The following is a 21,425-nucleotide window of genomic DNA, read 5'->3' as shown; positions in this document are numbered from 1 at the left end:
GGAAAACACAGCAAAGCACTTTGATTAGGCCAGAAGGAAGAACTCTATAAGAAATATTAAAGTGCGGGTTATACTCAGCATCTCCATGGAAATTTTTTTATCTCAAATTATTTAGTAATAATATGTAGGAGGCAACTGTGAGTCTCCTAGTCTGAAAAGTCTTACATCATCAACTTGAGATTATGGCTGCAAATATTTCAGGGTGTTACTTTGTTGAGTCTTACTCAGCAAGGTTAATGTATTTTGCATCAAACTGAATTGTGTACAGGATCTGCACCAAGCTGAGATGGACCATATCAAATCAGAAAAGCCTGGGTGTGATGAATGCCCAGACTGTATTCTCAACAAGTATTGTCCTATTGGCCTAGTGATACTGGTTTTTGTAGCATCGTAATTCCTACAGATATGCCTTTCTTCATACTTTGTCTGATGCACTTAGCTCTTGGAGTTGATTGCTGGACTCACTGATTCGTGACATGAATTCTGACATTTAAAATAACAGGAAGTTCTTTGAATAAATGGGATAACCAGAAAAACGTCAGTTCATACTTACAAAGCCAGAGACAACCAGTGGGTAAAGTGACTGACTTGAGCTTGAATAAGGTAATTCATATAGGTTAAAGGTTAACAGGAAAGCACCTTGACAACCTCATTTGTCAAGTATAGTCATGTACCACAAAACAACGTTTTGGTCAACAATGGACCGCTTATATGATGATGATTTCATAAGATTATAATGGAGCTGAAAAATCCCAATTGCCTAGTGAAATGTAGCCGTTGTAACATTGTAGTGCAATGCATAACTCACATATTTGTGGTGATGTTGTTGCAAATATACTGTGCTGCCAGTAATATATAAGTATAGCACATACAATTATGTACAGTACATAATACTTGATAATAATAAACAACCATATTACTGGTTTATGTATTTACTATATTTTTCATTGTTATTTTAGAGTGTACTCTTGTTTTAAAAAAAAAAAGTTAACAGTAAAATAGCCCCAGGTAGGTCTTTCACATGGTATTCCGGAAAAAGTCATTGTTATCATAGGAGGTGACAGCTCCATGTGTGTTATTGCCCCTTGAAGACCTTCCACTGGGACAAGATGTATACGTGGATGACAGTGATATTGATGATCTTGACCCTGTACAGGCCTAGGCTAACATGTGTGTGTCTTAGTTTTTAACAAAAAGATTTAAGAAGTAAAAAATTTTTAAAAGTTTAAACAGGAAAATGCTTACAGAATAAGGATATGGAGAAAATATTTTTGTACAGCTGTGCAATGTGTTTGTATTTTAAATCTGATTACAAAAGAGTCAAAAGTTAAAGAAAAACAAAGTTTATAATTACCATAAGCTACATTTAAGTTATTATTGAAGAAAGAAAATTTTTGTGAATTTGGTGTAACCTATGTGTACAGCCTATGTCTACAGTGGTGTACAGTAATGTCTTAGGCCTTCACATTCATTCGCCACTTACTGACTGACTCACCCAGAGCACTGTCCAGTTCCGTAAGCTACCTTCATGCTAAGTGCCCTATACAGGTAAACCATTTTTTATCTTTTGTATCGTAATTTGACTGTACCATTTCTATTTTAAATATGTTTAGATATACAAATACCATTTTGTTACAGTTGCCTACAATATTCAGTACAGTAACACGCTGTACAGGTTTGTAGCCTAGGAGCGATAGGCTACAAACCTGTGAGGTAGGCTATACCACGTAGGTTTGTGTAGGTGAACCCTATAATGTTCGCATAATGACAAAATCATCTAAAGAAGAACTCAGAATGTATCCACATCATTAAACAAAATATAACTGGACTACTTTGAGGTAAAAACCATACTTCAGTTTTGGTATTTAAGTTACCACTTCAAACAAGGGAAATTCTTCCCTAAAACCTCTAAGACAACTTTATTTGTCCTTCCTAAAATATACATTACCTGCTGAGCTATTGCGGCCCATTTGAAAATACACAACATTAGCTATGCTAGCTGTTAAACATAATGTTCTGGTGACATTTAGCAGTGTTCAGTAATTGGCTTAATGAACAGGTGTGCAAGTATATTAGTTATGCAGATGTTAATTTGCAGTAACATGTGCTTCCTGATTTGGGGTGTTCTTGTATAAACTACAACCAGTAAGATTTGTTCCTTAATTAGGAAATCACTACAAAGTATGTGTGTGTTATCCCTACCATTAGAACCATTAGTCTTGTTTAATGTGCTCTGAAGTTCAGAAACACTCTTAGTAATGCCATTCCTATTGCTTCAGGTACTACGCAGGTGTCAGAATGAAATATACCTTTCTGTAGGATGCCTTGGTTCATGTGCAGCTGTAGGCAACATGGAGAGGGGAAGCTTCACAGCTGTAATATGTAGCATGTGCGAGGAAACAGAAATGGAATCTCTTCCTGCCTATTGCATCAGCTTTCCCTCCCAAGGTTTAGTGTTTATGTGTTATTCCTCACAAAATAGACTCAATAACAATTGAACACAAAATTGTGGTTCCTTACAAACTGATTCATCTTTACCAGCATTCTTGATTATTCTTTTCCATATTGTTTGTAATTCCTGTCTACACTTGGCCCTTGTGATTTCCAAGGTTAACAGTTTGTAAACTATAAAAATGGATGGGAATATTTGTGTAATTTATTCATATGAATTTTATTTTTATGTCAAAAAATGGGAAATTACAAAGGCTAATGTAGCAAACGCCCATCTACCAGCCACCCAAAATGAACAGATGTTAACATTTGGTCGTATTTAATCCAAATCTTTGCTTTTAAGGAAATAAAACGTTAGAGTTAAAATGGAAGTTTCCAAGGTTCTACCTATTCCAGCATCAGATTCCTCCTCTTAGGCAACCACTGTCATTAGCTGGCGAATATCTAGCCTATGTTTTTATAATTTTTCTACATATATACTCATCTATCAACAATACGCAAGATTAGTCTCTGTTTTAATTTAGATGAATGTTATACTGCATGTACCATTTTACATAACTTTAATTTTTCCACTCAGCATTGTATTTGGCATCAATCCTTGTTGAAATATATAGCTGCAGTACAATCACTGTAAATGCTGTGTGGTATTACATTGTATTAATATACCACAATTTGTCCATTTCATAACCCCTGGGCACATGGGCTGTTTATAACTTTTCTACTGTTATAAACACTGTTGCAGTGAACATTTTTGTCTCCTTGACCATTTGACCTACAAGCAGAAATGTTGGGCTGTATTTATAACAAGCATACCTTCAAATATATCAGATGTTGATACATGTGTTTTTTAAGTCATTGCTGAATATTTACTGTCAACTGTTGGCATAATCAAATTCTTCTTTGTATCTTCATCAATACTTGGTATTGTGAGACTTAAACATTTTTTCAGTTTGATGACTGTTAATGGTATCTCTTCGGTTATTTTCATTTGCATTTCCCTGATCACTGGTGAAGTTTAGCATGTTTTCATTACTAGCTATATCACCTTGGACATATGATTAAATTTGTCCTTGATTTCCTCATTTGTAAAATGACACTGGTTAGTACCTATCATATAAAGTGGTATAAAAATTAATGCCAGATACAGAGCAGATACGTAATACAACTTTGATTTTGGTGGTGCTTGTGAAGATTGTATTGGTGGTTACCAGTAGTAAAACTACTACTACTGCTGTGATTTTTGTTTTTTAATACTCTCATCTGTTGTGTATTGCATATGTATTTATCTATTGATCTCATCTTCCTTGCCCTTTTTTGCCATCAGGTTCACGTGATATTTCTGGAAACGCATACGGATGATTCAGAATAGAGTAGAAAATAACAAAAAAAATCATTAAACCTATCACACGCAAAAATCAGAGTACATTTCCCCTACCTTTCATTGCCATTCTTGCACTTATTTTAATATTATCAAGTCATTAATTGAAATTAAAATATTGTATATTTCAACCAATATGTTAAAAAATTATTTCCATGTAGCTGGAATCACCTCTGGAATTATATCCACATGGATAAAATATGTGTTTAAGTATATATGGATCACAGTTCTTATATTGGTATGTTATATGTAAAAGAATAGTTGGCATTTACTTCTTAAATATACAAATATGTATGCGTGAAGTTACATAAATGTTCACTGTGCTTGTTGATACTACTATTATTAGCTTTATTTACTGTGGCTTTGTATATAGTGTACTTTTTTGTTTATTTGTTTTCCTGAGACGAAGTTTCTCTCTTGTTGCCCAGGCTGGAATGCAGTGGTGCAATCTTGGCACACTGCGACCTCCGCCTCCTGGGTTCCAGTGATTCTCCTGTCTCAGCCTCCTGAGTAGCTGGGATTACAGGCACATGCTATCATTCCCGGCTAATTTCACCATGTTGGCCAGGCTGGTCTCGAACTCCTGACCTCAGGTGATCTGCCTGCCTCAGCCTCCCAAAGTGCTGGGATTATAGGTGTGAGCCACTGCACCTGGCCTATATGTAGTGTACTTAATAGGAAGGGACATCCTTTTAATTCTCCTCATATTTCTTATAATATGATACAACACATAATGTGATGCTGATTTCAAAGATAAGATGTTCCCTAATATAGAACTATGCTTGCAATAAGAAAATGAGAATTCACTGAGTAATATGCATGTATTCATCTAAGCTATATTTTTATGGATAAAGAAAATTATAAATGTTAGGTACCTTTTGGGATACTTCCATAATTAGTGGTTTACATATGACCATGCAGGATGAGTAGATATTTATGTGTTGTGTACCATTGTATGCTCATGCTAGGCTAATTCATAGTAGGTGTTCAAGAAATATTTGGTAGATTAATGAATGTGATTCTGACTATAGAAATCAGTCTTTTCTCACTGAAATTTTAAGATAGTTATACAAATTTTGTTATGATTCATGGTTACTTATCACTATGTAAATCATCTAATGTTACCTATTTAAAATATTTTAATACTTGCTACAAATTATAACATCTTGTCACATGTTCTGTGTATCCACTGGGATAGCAGAAATTAATGGGAGATTCCTGAACATTGCCTATATTAGATTGGGGAAAGCATATAACCATGTTTACTTTATTTATGCTGAAGAGCATTTCGCAGTTGTAAAAGAATACATTTATAGTACAATTGCTTGTAAAAATCCATGTATTAAAGGAAATATAATAATACTCAGTGGGCATTTTATCTTAGATAATGAGTATCTTGATATTAACATATCTTTAATAATATACATGTCTTTATTATTAGGATTATCTTCCTACAGACTGTATTTTTTAATGTTTCATTATTCTATTAGCAGTGCCAATTTACACACTCAAATTAATTCAATCTATTGGATTCAAACCCATTTGCAAAATGTTTTTTCATTTGTATGGGGAAGGTCACGTTTCACTGTAGACCTCATTATGAACCTGAGGACCATAGGGCAATTGATGATAAAATCAATTCAGGAAGTTTTTATATCGAAACTTAAAAAAACTTTTTAGTTTCATCCAAGTAACTTCAAATAATTATAGAATTGCTAGTTATTTAATGTTTTGTAACCACTAGAAACATACAGAATAAAAGTATACTAGGATAAGTGACATTTTGAGGTCACTATGAAAGCAGGCAATTTTTAACATATGATGTGTTGAACACTATTGGGATATTTGATGTCTCATTGCTGTTCTTTGAATTCTCTATTTATCTAAGCCTGTGGTCATGCTCCCTAAGGAATGCTTTTAAAAACAAGAAGGCCAAAGGCAATAATAGCCACTGGTCTGTAATTATTTATCATGGCAAAAATATGATTAGTTTTGAAAGCCTGTCTAGTTAGAGAACTGCTTTAAACTTGTTTTTCTCTTGTGATTCTCAAAAAAGCAGTGCCCACTCATGGAATTCTTATCACTTTTCGAACCCAGGATTTAAGCCAAGTTGTATAACACAAGGAAAATATGTTGGGATTCAAGAAAGAAAACTGTGAACTATAGATATTTAGGGCATCTAATCTTAGTTTTAAACAATTTGTTTGTTTGAAAAGGGGAGAGGCTAGACCATATTTTAATTAAAAAATGCAAAGATATAAAGTCATTAAATGAGCATTATCTATTCCTGGGTTAGTCAGGATCCTGTTAGTTTGCAGAAGCATCTTTATAGGTCCTTCATAGCACAGCATGTTTTTCCTATATGTACTTGGCTAATTAGTCTCCCATAGTGAATTTTAAGGCATATTGAGAGATTAGGAAAATTTTCTTGACTATTTCCTTGACTGGGTTCAAATTAGTGAATGATTCTAGAAGTAATTTCAATATGATTCAGATACTTCACATTTTATAGACAAAGGGAAAGGCTATTGGACTGTCATTTTCTTGTGTACAGTTGTCTTAAGCTGGAACTGACTTGACAATTAGAATAAATCAAAATGTTGATGATTGCATATGAAAGACTCTATGCTCCTAGAAAGACCCTTTGAAGAATATTTGAGATATGTTTTAATATATTTTAAAACATATTTAGAAATATATACAGATAAATATAAACATAAAATATGTTCTTTTAATATATTTTAAGATAAATATATTAAAAGTCACTTTTCTTCCAGTAGTAGCAATGACTATTGTGTTGAATCCACATGGCAAAGATCGTAATTTTAAAGTGTTAATTATTATCCATTCTCCTTAGACTGCACATAACTTTAGGTTGGCCAGTCTGGTAAAATTTAGCACTGTTAGGACTTTAGTTATTCAGATAATTCATTTTATTAATATCTACTATTTCTGTAGTATGCTCATTTAATTTTTCTGTATTTTGTATTATTAAAACAAAGGAAGTCTTTACGGACTTCCAATATTTTGATGAATTCCATAGAATGTTGCAAAAGTTTCCAATATGGTAACATCTATAAACATATTGCCTTAGTAAAAGTGTACTGTGGTTTTATGTTGCTTTTTCTCTAAAAAAGAAAATCAATAATGCATTTGTGGTCTTTTTAACAAAGATTAGATGAATTAAAATAATATCATTATTGCCTCAAAATGAAGTTATCTTTTTAACATTGATAAATCAGCAGCATGATTATGGTCATATATGAACCAGTGATGTAATTTAGCAGCATGAATTTGGGGGCAAGGACTTAACACTCTACTTGACTGAAAAAGTATCGGCTTTATTTTTCTCATATTTTCTGATGGCCCCATTACTTACAACCCTGTTTTTATATTGGAAAAGGTAAACTGCCAACACTTGAGTACGATGGTAGCTATAAAATTTCTATACAGGAGGGGTTTGGGGATTTAACTTAACGCTTTATTTTCATAGCAGACAGCCACATTGTTTTTTGAGCTGGCCTACTTGGGGAGTTGGCTGATGGAGGTTATGGAAGGCTAAAGCCACTCCTTGGCACTGCTACTCCTTACCCTTTCCGTGCTTTAAACTGTTTTGAGTTATACTGTTACCTTCTGAAGAAAGCAAAGTAAATCTTCTGTTCTAAGGAAGCAAATAGTATTTTTCAAATAGCGAGGGATACAAAGCTAACTTAACGCAAAAGATCACATTGCTGAGTCTATTTAATTACATGTATGCAAATGGTGCTACTGTTGTACAAATTGCAAATGGTTCATAGCTATTCTTCAAAACAGTCTCAGCAGGAATATTTATATGGCAACCTGTTTAGCAGTTAAACTTACCTTAGGTGCTTTAAAGCAATTTCACTGAATTAAAGAAATGTTTAAATTTTAGCATATTTTAAGAGAAATGCATGTCTTCCTTTTCCCTCAATTAGCTCAGATTAGCGAGGTTGTTCTATATATTTAATTCCAGTACTGCTGTAGGTACCTGGTAAAGGAGTAATTAATGTTGTACATTAGGTAAGAAGGAGCAATTGATTTTTGGTTCTATTTGGCTTATCTTTTCTGCTTAAGTGCTGATATTTAATTTGTAGTGAAAACTCTAAAACAGCTCTGTATTTTTATGTTCATCCTGTTCCTTGAACTAATGAAATAAACACATTTATTGATTTCAGAATGAGCTTTATTAATGTAGTTAATATACCTTACTAATGTTATTCCGTGTACTTGGATTAGTACCATTATTGTTTATGAATCAACATTTTTTCTTTCAGTTCAAAAGAATGCAGAAGCATTAGAAGAAAAGAAGACTGGGCCTACAAAGAAGAAAGTGAAAGAACTGAGAATTTTGGATCCCAAAACAGCTCAGAATCTGTGTATGTAATATTTTCTTCATAGAATTGGTATAGGTAGTGGTGCAAGGGGTGGGAGCTGTTTAATGTATTTCATCAAAGTTGTAACCTTTTTAAACAGGCATATTTAGCATCTTCTGGAAACAAAATTCTGTGTAAACATGATTTGGTTGCCTTTTTGTTACTTAGCCGCTATGGAGAAAATTCTAATTCAACCTCCGTCAGACCAGATGAAACTTGTGAATAGTAAAGATTTGGAAAGTAATGATGATAATACACTGTTAGAGGACATAGTGAAACATAAGGCAGAACTGATAAAAAGTGATTTTTTTTTTCCTTCTGTCTAGACCTAGGATTGATAGTTTTAGAGTATTCACTAGTTACATTGGGCAAATCCTTCTACTGCTATTCCTTTATGTCTGAAGTAATTGTGATGTGAGCTACTTAAAATTTGTTAACCTTAACTGCATTTAAAAACTGGTTTGTGAACCTTTAAGCCTTTAACAAACCGGTCAGCCGTTAAGTATACTTTTGCTAAAGCAGATGGACAGTTAAACCCATCTTCATTTATGTAAGCCTTTAAGTTTTAGCATACTTTTTCCCTCTGTCTTGAATTCAGAATTTTTGTTCTGTCACTACAGTAGACTGTGTTTAGATTTTGCTGATACTAAAACACTATGCATCAGAAATTTCCACACATTGAGCATTTCTAATTGCACAAAGTAATACCATGGGAGTTTATTTTGTTAAAGAATGTGGTATAGGGAATCATTACAATAAACAACACATCATTCTCATGTCAGTAGAAATGTTGCTATCAGAAAAGCAGTTTACCAGTAGCTGTTGTGAATGTGTAAATGTACTTATTTGATAGTACATTTTCAAAGTTGATGTTCAGTACTTTTCTTTAAAACACAGTATGATCTCAATTGCTGGTTGATTTCTGTCAACATTATTCTTTTAGATTGTGGAGATCTCATTTGGTCTTATGTATAAGGTAATCATTTGCCTATAGAGTGAGGATTTTGTTTTCTTTTCGTATGGCTGAAGGCATATAGACCTCTTCATGAAAAAAAAAAAAATTCTTAGAAATGTTCAAGTTCTGGGTGCCAGGCACGGTGGCTCATGCCTACAATCCCAGCACTTTGGGAGGCCAAGGCAGGTGGATCACCTGAGGTCAGGAATTTGAGACCAGCCTGGACAACATGGTGAAACCCTGCCTCTACTAAAAATGCAAAATTAGCCTGGTGTGGTGGCGCATGCCTGTAATCCCAGCTACTTGGGAGGCTGAGGCACGAGAATCACTTGAACCTGGGAGGCAAAGTTTGAAGTGAGCGGAGATCGCACCATTGCACTACAGGCTGGGCAACAAGAAAGAAACTCTGTCTCAAAAAAAGAGAGAAAAAAAAAACACGAAATGTTCAAGTTCTGGTGATAAGAACACATCTGTGTTCTTTAAAAAATGTTTAATGGAACATGTTGTTGCAAGTACCTTCTGAATAATCCTTAGCTATTCTAGGTTTAATTTGCTGAATTATTCTAATATGATATGATAGATTTCCACTTAAGAAAAAGTTGGCAGGGGAAATTGTGAGTCAGTATATAAAGTAAGCAATAGTATACCACAGGAATATAAGCAGGAATGCAAAGCACACTGATGATTTAGGCACTTTAATTTTTTTCTTATGTGGGAGAATTGCAGAGTAGATGGATATAATTTTTTATTTGGTTATTTTATTGTCTTTCCTGAGAAATACTGTGTTGGATGCATCTGACAATCTCCACACTAAATTCTTCATTAAATAAAAAGGTCAACTTGAAATAAAATCTCTTAAGTTTTCATGGGTCATTTTGTGTATCATCCTAATCTAAAAGGCATAAGCATATAGTCATTAGTAGGAATTTTATTTTGTGTGTAAATATGCACTAACTATAAACATTAGAGCCCGAGAAAATAGGCCATTTTGTCTAAATGGATAGAGTGAGTAGTCCATCGAATGGAACAACTTTTGTTTGTTCATAATTCTGTAAATTAGTATTAGTGACAAGTTTCGTATTTTGAGTCTATGAAATGAAAATCAGGCATTTATTACGACTTTAACATGTTGATGCTGTTCTACTTTTAATAAAATCAAATTTTATTTTAGCCATCTTTCTGGGATCATATCGCATGCCATATGAAGAGATAAGAAACATTATTCTGGAGGTTAATGAAGACCTGCTGAGTGAGGCTTTAATTCAGGTAACTTGGATATTTTCCTTCTGAAATTCATTTTCACAGATTTTTTTGGACTATTCTCTTCTCAATGGAGTTGTAAGAAAATTCTCTTCTATATTTAGATTTTTAAAAAGACATTGAGTAGTTTAATAAAATCAGGAATATCTAGCTGTGTTGCTAGTAAGAGGACTCAGTATAGAAAACCTAGGTTCTAATTCTGTTTCTGCCACTTATAAGCTATATATCCTTTTCAGTATAAGTATATGCATATATAGACATATCATTGTCCATTATTCACTGTACATACAGTTACATGTACTTCATCACCAAAATGGCTCCATTAAGTATATATTGTTCTTACCATTTTATGGGTGAAAAAGCTGAGGGGTCAAGAGGTTAAACAGCTTTCTGAAAATTAGTGGGTATTTAACATACCCATTGTTAAACTGAGTAACTTTTACCCAACTCTGTTTGGGTACATAACATGTATTGCTGATTATGTCCAGCACTGTCTGTATTTTTTATTTCATTGAATCCTACAATAATCCTATGAGATAAGCACTATTATTCTCATTTTACAAATAAGGAAACTGAGGTTTAGAGAGATTGCCCAATTTCACAAAGCTTGTAAGTGGTGTAAGTGGCAAAGTACCAGAGCTGGGATTCAAAACAATGTCTATCTTGACTCTAAAGCCGTTATATTATTCTGCCTTCCATGAACAAACTGTTGAATCTTTCTAAACCTCTATTTTCTCATTTGAAATTACAGGGTCATTGTGAGGATTTAACCAAATAAAGTGCTTTGTATAATAAAGGACGATACGGATCTAACACATCATTTGAATTCTTAGTATGTCTGGCCCTGTCTGGTTTAATTTTTGAAAGGAGTAACTGTAAAGATTTTTGTGGAAGCATATAGTCATTGTAGTTTTTTCTGTTTTTCTTTATTTTGTTGTTTTTTGTTTTTGAGCCATGCAGTTGGTTTTGAGTTTTAGAATACATCACATAGGGCCGGACGTGGTGACTCACGTCTGTAATCCCAGCACTGTGGGAGGCTGAGGCAGGCAGATCACGAGGTCAGGAGATCAAGGCCATCCTGGCCAACATGGTGAAGCCCTGTCTCTACTCAAAATATAGAGAAATTAGCTGAGTGTGGTGGTACACGCCTGTAATCCCAGCTACTCAGGAGGCTGAGGCAGGAGAATCACTTGAACCTGGGAGGTGGAGAATGCACTGGGCCAAGATCGTGCCACTGCACTCCTGCCTGGTGACAGAGCAAGATTCTGTCTCAAACAAAACAAAACAAAACAAAAACATCAAATAGTTAAATAGCTTATTCTATAACTTTAACAGTTTTGCCACATTCCCTGCAAACTCTGTAAATCTCAGAGAACCTGCATACATAATTTGAGCAAGTGATGTCTCTGTGGAAATCTCCTCTATTTTGGATTGTAGGCTTACATTAAAGTTTACCTCATATATATGTCTTAAATCTAGGCATGATTTTTTAAAATAGGACTAAGGTTTAATAAGATGACCTATGTCATCTCTTCCTTGCTTTTAGACCTCCATTCCTTTTTCTAAGCCTTTATCTCTTTATCTTTCTCACGAATCTATACATTTTATCCATATCCTGCTTTACCCACCAATTTCATGGCTTCCGTTTGCTGAGGACTTTTTAAAAGCCAACTTGCTTTCCTTCTCAGTGCCAGATACTTTAAAGTTTCTTCTCAATCCTTACCCTTTTTGATCAAAACCCATTTTCTTAGTTTTGCTTGTGGGAAGAAAACAGTTTAACATGTAGTATAATATACATAATTGGAATTGTGCTACTTGGGTACGGGTATAGGGCCTAAGTGGTGAGTAACTCAGCCAAGTTATTAAGGTTAGTATTGCTTTTACCTAGACAAATAAAATGGCTGAGTATCTTCTGGTAAAGAGGATGCATGCTCCTGGGTAGAAATAATTACATGATTTTCTAGTTCCCAAGAGAGATGGCTTCCCTCTGTCAGGAGAAAAGACTATAATCAGTAGCACCTTTTTCTCCCCTCAATTCCAGAACATTTGTTTCAGTGATGGAAAAGTAACATCAATTTGCCATTCATATGAGCTGTTTACCATTTATGTCTAATTACCATGTAGCACATCGATAATGCATGGCATTAAATGTGTATCATCAGATTAACTTTGTTGTAAGTTCTATTTGATTACAGTGCTAAACTCCATCCATGCATAATTATAGTTTTTTGCTCATGTAGCATGGTTGTCTCCTCATAGCAACAAAAACAAACAGCAATTAATGATACGTCACTTCCCAGAGACTTGAATTAACAGTAGTAGTATTTTCTTTTCCAGTATGGGTCAATAGGCTCTTGCTGGGCAGACAACTAATAGAATTTAGTTATTTGGCAGGATAATTGTCTTACTTAAAAAAAATCAGAAAAACTTTTATTTAATCAGCAAGATCCAGCACCAAGTTGAAGATTATTAATAAACATCAATTTTCATTTTATTTCAAAATATCTAAATTTAAGCTAGAAAATGAGTTCTCTATGTGGGAAAAATTGAAATGACCTAAAATACTTGCAGTAGCACATAGAAACATTTAAAAGTACACCATATCCTGAGATTGTCGAGGAGTTTTTAATGTATGTAATTATGAGTTACTGTCAAATAATGTGTACTAAATTTTTGTGACTTTTAGAATCATTATTCTAGCCTACAAAATTTGTTTCAGTATAATTTAATTTGATCTACTGAGAGAAAAATCTAAGACCAATCAGTCAGTGCTTTTTAGGATATCAGTGGTAAAACAGAAATATGTATATAGAGCATTGACAGAGTAATGAAATGAGCGGTTTGAAAAAAGTGGTGCATGTGTGAAGGGAAAAATAAAATTACGTTCTATTTGAGGTCATTAGTGCATGCAAATGATTCTAGGTAGGGAGTTTATACTTATATTCTTAAGGAATATGTGAAAAAAAGATGATCAGCATACAAGATAGTATATTATTGCTGCAGAATAATTTGTCAAGATATGATAAAGCATGGGTTGGTAACCTGGAGTTCAAAGCCCTCTTTGGGGACCCATGGAGAGAATTCAGGGAGTCCTAAACTTGTATGTGAAGAATATTACATCTTTATTTTCATTAGCTTCTAATTAATATTTAGCATATTATTTAAGAGTGTAGGCAACAGACCAAAGTAGTATTAACAGTACCTCTAACTTTTTCACTAATAGAAATAATAAATATTTTCATATCACATTACAGTTGTGGCAGATATCTTGAAATACTGTTACAGTCATTAATACTTCAAAATTACAGTACTTATTAGAGCTGTGACTAGAGATTATTTTTAATGCTTTAATCAAGCACTTCTATCATTATATCACTATTTTGGTAAATATGTTGATAACTATTTAAATGTAATTGGTATTTTATGTAATCCTATTTATTTTATTTTATCCTGATATAGAGGTTCACAGAAGGTGAACTGTAGGTTAGGTGGGCTGTGGTTAAGGTGGTCTTCCTGGAAGAAGTCTTCTAGACTTTGAAACACTAGTAGGATTCAGTTAGAGAGGGCTAGGATAAGAGAATGGTGGCCAAAGGCTTGAGGTATATAAGGGATAATGTCTTTATTTTTCTGGTATAGATAAGAGGTCATATAGGGTAGCAATGAGAAAGAGCATATAAAATATTAGTAACTTGGTGGTGGTCATATTATAGAGGCACACAGATAGCAAGTTGGTGACTCACAGGTGCTCACGCTCTCACGCTCTCTACCTCTCACTTTCTCTCTCTCACTTATGTTTTATTTGGCCTTTCTAGTGCCTAATTAGTGAAATTTTAATGTCACACACTCTCCAGTTTGCCACAAATCCCACCACTCCCTATTGCATTTTACTTACTCTGACTCATTCCTAACCCCTATATACACCAGAAGTTTTGATCCCTGGTAGACAACATGAATGCTGAGCTATTGAGTTTGGTCATGGTCAAATTGTGTGCTTAGGAAAGGTACTCTTAGCTGCAGTATGTCAGATGGCTTGATGTAAAGAGACTTGACATAGGGAGATCATTGCAGTTTCAAGCATAAGGGACATCATTGCAGTTTCCAGCGTAAGGTGTAATAAAGTTCTGACTATTTCCGAAGCAGGACAAAAGGGAATTTGGGTAAATAAGAAATTTTTAAAGAATGATTAATTGAAAAATCCTGGTAGTAGAGATAATGGTTGTAGCCCTGACACCGAGAGGCAAATCAGGTAGGGGAGAAAATACTTTCAGGGCAAAAGAGAAAAATTTTACAAATAACATTACATTGGAAAATGTACTGGAGGTCAGAATAGAGGCTGAGACTGAAAATAAGAATTTTTAGAGTCATTTGCAAAGAAGTGACTGTTGGAGTATCAGGACCAATGAAGTTCTTAAGTTTCCTCATGAAAAATGTAACAAATGGAAAGTTAAGGACTGCATATCTGGGGACCGTACAAGTCAAGGGGATGGGAGGTATTAGAGAAATTAGAGCAAAAGGAGTCAGCATATCAGAGAGAAGGCCAGGATACTATAGTGTATCATCAAAGCCAACACAAGAGGCTTTTAAAGAGTGATGAATAAGAGAAGGAGATTGGGAAAAGAGATATTTCCTTCATTATGTCAGCTTATAATGACTTATTTAGTTTAAATAGTTATTTTTCTATAGTTTTTTCTTGAAACAGTCTGCACTACATACCAGACACCTGTATTCCTTAAGCAAATGTTCTGTTTATTCGTGGTATTTTGGTCTCTGTCTCCCTTATGAGGGACATCTGCATTCCTACTGGGCATGCAACTGTCTGGTGTCCTATCTATTGTTCTTCTTCCACTTGCATTGTTTGTTTGTTTTTTGACATTTCCTTCCTTCCTTTCTTCCTTCTCTCCCTCCCTCCTTCCTTTCTCTCTTCCTGCTACTTTCTCTTACATTCTTTCATTCCCTTCTTCCCTCATTCCCTTCTTCTCTCCCTCCCTCCCTCCCTTCCTCGTTTCCTCCCTCCCTTCCTCCCTTCTTTTCTTCCTTCCTAAGTAAATTCTTTCTTTGATGAAAGACCTTAATTTTACTTAATAACACCCAAGGTGAAATAAAACTCCCGGATGCCTCCATACCTGGAAACTACAGAAATACCTCCATAGATGTTTCTCTACAATGCATACATGGGAATATGCCAGCTTGCTTCTACCCCCCATAACCTCCCTCCCTTGCCCCACCAATAGTTTCTACATATATTGGCTGTTTTACTTTCCTGACGCCCATTTGAGTAACCAGCACTGTACTCAGTGTGTGGTGTTTATAGATTGCCACATGATTATGTTTTCCCAAATGTGATTTTTATCTCAAAACAGATTATATGATCTATATAACTTATTAATGGATACCGACAGAATAATCAGAATGACACGAAGATCATCCAGTCCATTCCGCTGATTCCAGGCAATGCTACACCTAAGTCATCAAAGATAGATGGGTATCTATTGATTCTGCAGGGAAAAAAGATTCTTCAACTTCCCTCAATTAACCAGTTCTAGAGTATAATTATTCTTACAGTCAGGAAGTTCATGCATGTGTAATAGTAAGAGCTCGTTTTTGTCTCCTCAATCCATCTTTGTAATCATTGATCTATTTACATGGCTATCGACCATCTGTATTTTATGCAGGCTTGTGAGTCTGCATGTGTGCATTCACTTTACGAGGGCTGATGACTTTAGAAGACTACAAGTATATCAATTAAGGCTATAATGGCATTAGTATTGTAGAATTTGAAAACATTTTTCTCTTAAATAACAACTTGTATTCACCATGTTCATTTTCACAAGTCTTTAGGGAAAATGAAGCAGTAGCAATGACAGTAACAATCATAAAACATTTCTTTCTTACTTCTCATCACGGTGGAATAATTATGGCATGCTTTTGCGGTCTGAAAATTCTTTTATCTACGAGCTGCTCTTCTTTCGTGCCTTTTGCTTTTAAATAGGTGATTTTTTAAAAAAATTGTTTGTTTGTTGTTTTTTTCTTTTACTGAAGTTTCCTTTGACCCTCGTTTGCTACTTTCAGTCTATTGTTATAATTACACATATTCCAAGAAAATGTTTTGGCTGCTTATTTTTATTCTATGTCTATTATTGATTAATGCCAGTATTTCATTTGTCACTATCACCAGTTGTGTTGTTGTTCACAGAGAAAGAAAAGGTAGCTTTAAACAATTAATTTTTTCTTGTACTAATTGGGTTGTGCAAAATGTTTTTAAAATATAAAAGAGTGAGCCTATGGCCGTGCGTGGTGGCTCACGCCTGTAATTCCAGCACTTTGGGAGGCCGAGTCAGGTGGATCACATGAGGTCAAGGAGTTTGAGACCAGCCTGGTCAACATGGTGAAACCCTGTCTCTACTAATAATACAAAAATTACCTAGGCATGGTGGTGCACACCTGTAATCCCAGCTACTCAGGAGGCTGAGGCAGAAGAATCGCTTGAACCCAGTAGGCAGAGGTTGCAGTGAGCCGAGATCGTGCCATTACACTCCAGCCTGGGCAACAAGAGTGAAACTCCATCTCCAAAAAAAAAAAAAAAAAAAAAAAAAAAAAGAAAGAAAAAAAATTGAGCCTATTTACATTTTGAGCAAAATGTAAGTCTTACTAACAGTTCAGTAAGGTGCGACCTCGGAAATCATATTTTATGCTGCCTTCTTTATGGTAGAACTTCATTAAAATTTTGGTTCTTTCATACTATAGATCCATTGGGTCTATTGAAATGAGATGATGGTCAGGGTAGAACAGGAATTTCCTCATAAGTGTAAAACTTGGGGCTGCGCGCAGTGGCTCGTGCTTGTAATTCCAGCACTTTGGGAGGCCAAGGAGGGAATATCACTTGAGGTCAGAAGTTTGAAACCAGCCTGACCAACATGATGAAACCCTGACTCTCCAAAAAAAAAAAATACAAAAATTAGTCAGGTGTAGGAGTGAGTGCCTATAGTCCCAGCTACTCAGGAGGCTGAGGCAGGAGAATTGCTTGAACCTGGGGGGTGGAGATTGCAGTGAGCCGAAATCATGCCACTTCATTCCAGCCTGGGCGACACAGCGAGACTCCATCTCAAAAACAAACAAACAAAAACAAGTGTAAAACTTGGTAGGTGGCCTCTTTTTCCTTATATAAACTTCCAAAATCTGAACTGGGATATGAAAAGCAAGGTTATACCATAACCCCTACTCTAAGTACTAGCTGTGAGGCTACTTCTAGACAAAAAGCATTAGACACTTAGCCTAAGAGATTCAGGGGACAGGGAGTCAAGGCTGTAATGTCCTTGATGGAATTATCAGAGTGATAGAGAATAATCATGATTTCCTCCCCCAGCTAGCTCCCTATTCATTTTTTTGTAGCATACAAATTTGTTTTAAATCCAAAGCTTATTGACTAGTCATGTATTTAACAAATTATACACATTTGTAATTGATCGTATCTATAAAACTACTTTCTCTTATGTACTAAAGAGATAATCAAAACCTTTCCTTCCATACATAAGGAATAAATCTTTACATTCTTTTTGCAAGGTTCTATTATAATTCTAGATATCCTCCTATGTAAAATAGAAATGTACCTAGTTATTAAATCTTTTAAAGACTTGGGATAGTTATAGTATAGTCTAACATAATATAATATAAAATTTAACATGCTATGGCACACTTTAGCATAGTATAATAATGGGTATAACATAAGGGTATTTTAACTAATCTCTTTAAAATATTTTAGGGAGGCAGGAAGGAATACACAAGGGAAATTTAACTCTTTTAATTTCTTAAACTCAGTGGTAGACACGTAGATTCTTTGTCTTTGTATCCATCTTCGTGTCTTAAATATTACACAATGAATAAATTTGAAAGTATTTAGCAAGTGCTGAAAGCATATGCTTAAATCAGGTTTCTTCAACTTTGGCACTATTGGTGTTTCGGGCCCATTTTCTCTCTCCCTCTTTTTTTATTTTTGACTGCTGTCCTGTACATTATAGGATGTTTAGCAGTATCTGTGGCTCTATCCACTGGATGCCAATGGCAGCTCCACCTCCAGTTGTGACAACCCAAAATGCCTCTAGACTTTGAAAAAATCTCCTCTGGCATGCAAAATTTTCCCTGGCTGAGAACCATTGTCTTAAGAATTACTTTTATTTCTGAAGTATATGTAGTAGTTTCAGAATGTAATATGCTCCCCGTCATTTTCTGTTATTTTTATGTTTATTATGAACTTCATGACAGGTTTTGGACATTTAATTAGTGTAGGTCCAAACAAAACGATACTGTACATTTAAAAATTCTATATCCCAGGAATGGGAAGTACTCATCTTAAGGCAGAGTGCATTCCCATTACATTGCAGATACCCCTAGTCAAGCGTTGCTTAAAGTACAGGTCGTAATTATTTTCTAGCTGTGGATACAGGCAATCATATCAGTGTGAATTGGCTTTTTTTTCCCCCTTTACCACATAGTATTTACATTTATAGTTTAATAGTGCTGAGCAATTCACTTAACACCATTTTTTAAAAACTTATTTATTTTTGTTTTGTTTTTTAAATATGTCTTTTAGATAAATCAAATAATAGCATGGTAACAACTTCTACTCTGAAGTGAAGAGAGCTGGGTCTGAATCCCAGCTCTGCCACTTACCAGCCATATGAATGGGAGAAAGTTACCTAACCTCTCTGAGTCCATTTTCTTTTATCTTTTAAATAGCTAGTAAGTTTGTTGAAAGGATCAAATTAAATAACACATGAAGCAGTCCCCTAGCACATTGCTGGTTACATGATAGGCACACAAAAAATGTCTTTTCCAGTGAGTAGGAGCAGTGCAGTTACAATTGGTATTTTGAAATATTTTCCTTCAAAACTTACAATTGAATAGTCAGCCCTCAGTTTTCGATGTTAATGGAAAGAATTATCAGCAGGGTGATAATTCTCCTGGGGCTTCTTCCTTTCTCTGTACTGTCTGAATCCCAGAAATAGAGATATCAAATAGGGACAAAGGAAGTATCCAGGAGTAGTGTACTATTTTTGAGGGGACTATTCAGAAACCTCACTTTAACCCCTTTGATCTTTACTTTTCATGCTTTATGTTGTATTTTAGTTGATTTGCATGCTGACAAGAGAAATGTAGTCTTTAGAGTAGAAAAATATAATTGAATGACAATAAACTAGTAAGGGGCCTCTAGATAAAGAAATCAAAGAAATGTTAAAGCAAGAGCTGCTTTGGGGGGACTGCAGTAGGTGAGAATGAGGACTGTAGAATGCCATCAAAACCTTTTAATATTTATACATATTCTATAGATTTTTAAAAATATTCTGCTTAAATAAATGAAACAAAAGTTTATCCATCAATTGTTTCCAACAGCTTTAATGTGTTGTTGGATTTATATTACTATAAGTTATTCATGTCTTTGGTGTTGTAAAATTTAGCTTTCAATGTTTGTATTATTTATGTTTGTATTATTATTAAAAACTGAGATGAGGCTATCATAATTTGAGGTCCTTAAGGCAAGTGATCTGAAAATGTTTTAGGAACCTGGTGTTTTTGTATTTGCATATTTTTTGTTTAGATTTTGTTTTATTTTAGTATACTGGGTGATATTAGAATCATATACTCTATATTTAGAATCATTTAGAATATATGAGAGTATTTGAAATCATGGTTATATAAAATTATCAATACCTAAAATGAATGAAATTGTATTTTTTTAGTTTGAGTATTACTAGAAAATATTTTGTAGAAACCGAAGTACCTAAAAGTAAAAACATGACCTTTTCTGAAGGTTTGGCAGTAGAATAATTTTTTTTTTTTCTTTTGAGACGGAGCCTCGTTCAGTTGCCCAGGCTGTAGTGCAGCAGTGCAATCTCAGCTCACTGCAACCTCTGCCTTCTGGACTCAAGCCATTCTCCTATCTCAGCCTCCTGAGTAGCTGGGACTACAGACCAACACCTGGCTAATTTTTGTACTTTTAGTAGAGATGGGGTTTTGCCATGTTAGCCAGGCTGGTCTTGAACTCCTGACCTCAGGTGATCCGCCTGCCTGGGCCTCCCAAAGTGCTGGGATTACGGGCCTGAGCCACTACTCCCAGCCAAGAATGTGTCATATTAAATAATTAATCAGGAATGGTGTGACCAGTTCAGAATAACTAGTTAGGATTTAATATCAACTTTGAGTATTTGTTCTAATAAAGCATTGAAAAATATAATAAATACTTAGGGAATAGCAAAGCTAGATGGCAGTTCTAAAATGTGGCTTCAAGAGTATTTTCAGTTGATCAGAAGTAGGAGAATGGGTTTAGTACATGACAGCAGGCAAAGGGGAGGATTGTTAGATAGGGGTAACCTATAGAGGTATCACTTTACAGGAAAGACCATAAGCAGGATTCCCTCCTAGAAATGTCTAGAAAGCATATGGATGAAGGCCAGTATGATAGGGAGAATTCTACCTGATAGAATGCTTAAAATATCTCTTTTTTCTTCTCTCCAAATTGTGGAACCTTTCATTTATGAAGTATTTACTAAGGTGTGACCATTCCCTTCAGCCTTATACACATTGTGCTCCAATTCATAGTATGTACATGTTGGAACACTATTTACCCTTTAAAAAGAAGGAAATCTTTGAACCTGCAGGACATTGTGCTAAGTGACATAAGGCAGACATGGAAAGACATATACTGTGTGGTCTCATTTATACAGTATATAGAACCTAAAAAAGTCAAACTCATAGAAGCACAGAGGAGAGTGGTGGTTACCAGGGACTGCAGGTGGGAGTGGGGATTGGGAGATATTGATCAAAGGATATGAAATTTCAGATAGGAGGAATAGTTCAGGAAACTTATTTTAGAACATGGTGATTATAGATAATAACAGTGTGTTGCAGCTTTGAAAATTGCTAAGGTCTGTTTTAAATATTCTCACCACAAAAAAAATAAGTATGTGAAATAATGGTTATGTTAATTAGCTTG

At 34.8% G+C, this 21,425-nt stretch overlaps 1 protein-coding gene across 1 annotated transcript in view; it reads left to right on the top strand.

The window, feature by feature from the left end:
* DIAPH2 (diaphanous related formin 2) overlaps window positions 1-21,425 on the top strand; it is a 904,603-nt gene that overhangs the window by 366,958 nt on the left and 516,220 nt on the right. The window contains exons 19-20 of the mRNA XM_073013533.1: window positions 8,125-8,226; window positions 10,350-10,444. Of these exons, the coding sequence (XP_072869634.1) occupies window positions 8,125-8,226; window positions 10,350-10,444 (197 nt within the window). The remainder of the gene's footprint in view (window positions 1-8,124; window positions 8,227-10,349; window positions 10,445-21,425) is intronic.

The sequence above is a fragment of the Chlorocebus sabaeus genome, chromosome X (assembly GCF_047675955.1).
Source record: "Chlorocebus sabaeus isolate Y175 chromosome X, mChlSab1.0.hap1, whole genome shotgun sequence".
Taxonomy (NCBI): Eukaryota; Metazoa; Chordata; class Mammalia; order Primates; family Cercopithecidae; genus Chlorocebus; species Chlorocebus sabaeus.
This window is presented reverse-complemented; position numbering and strand designations above follow the sequence as displayed.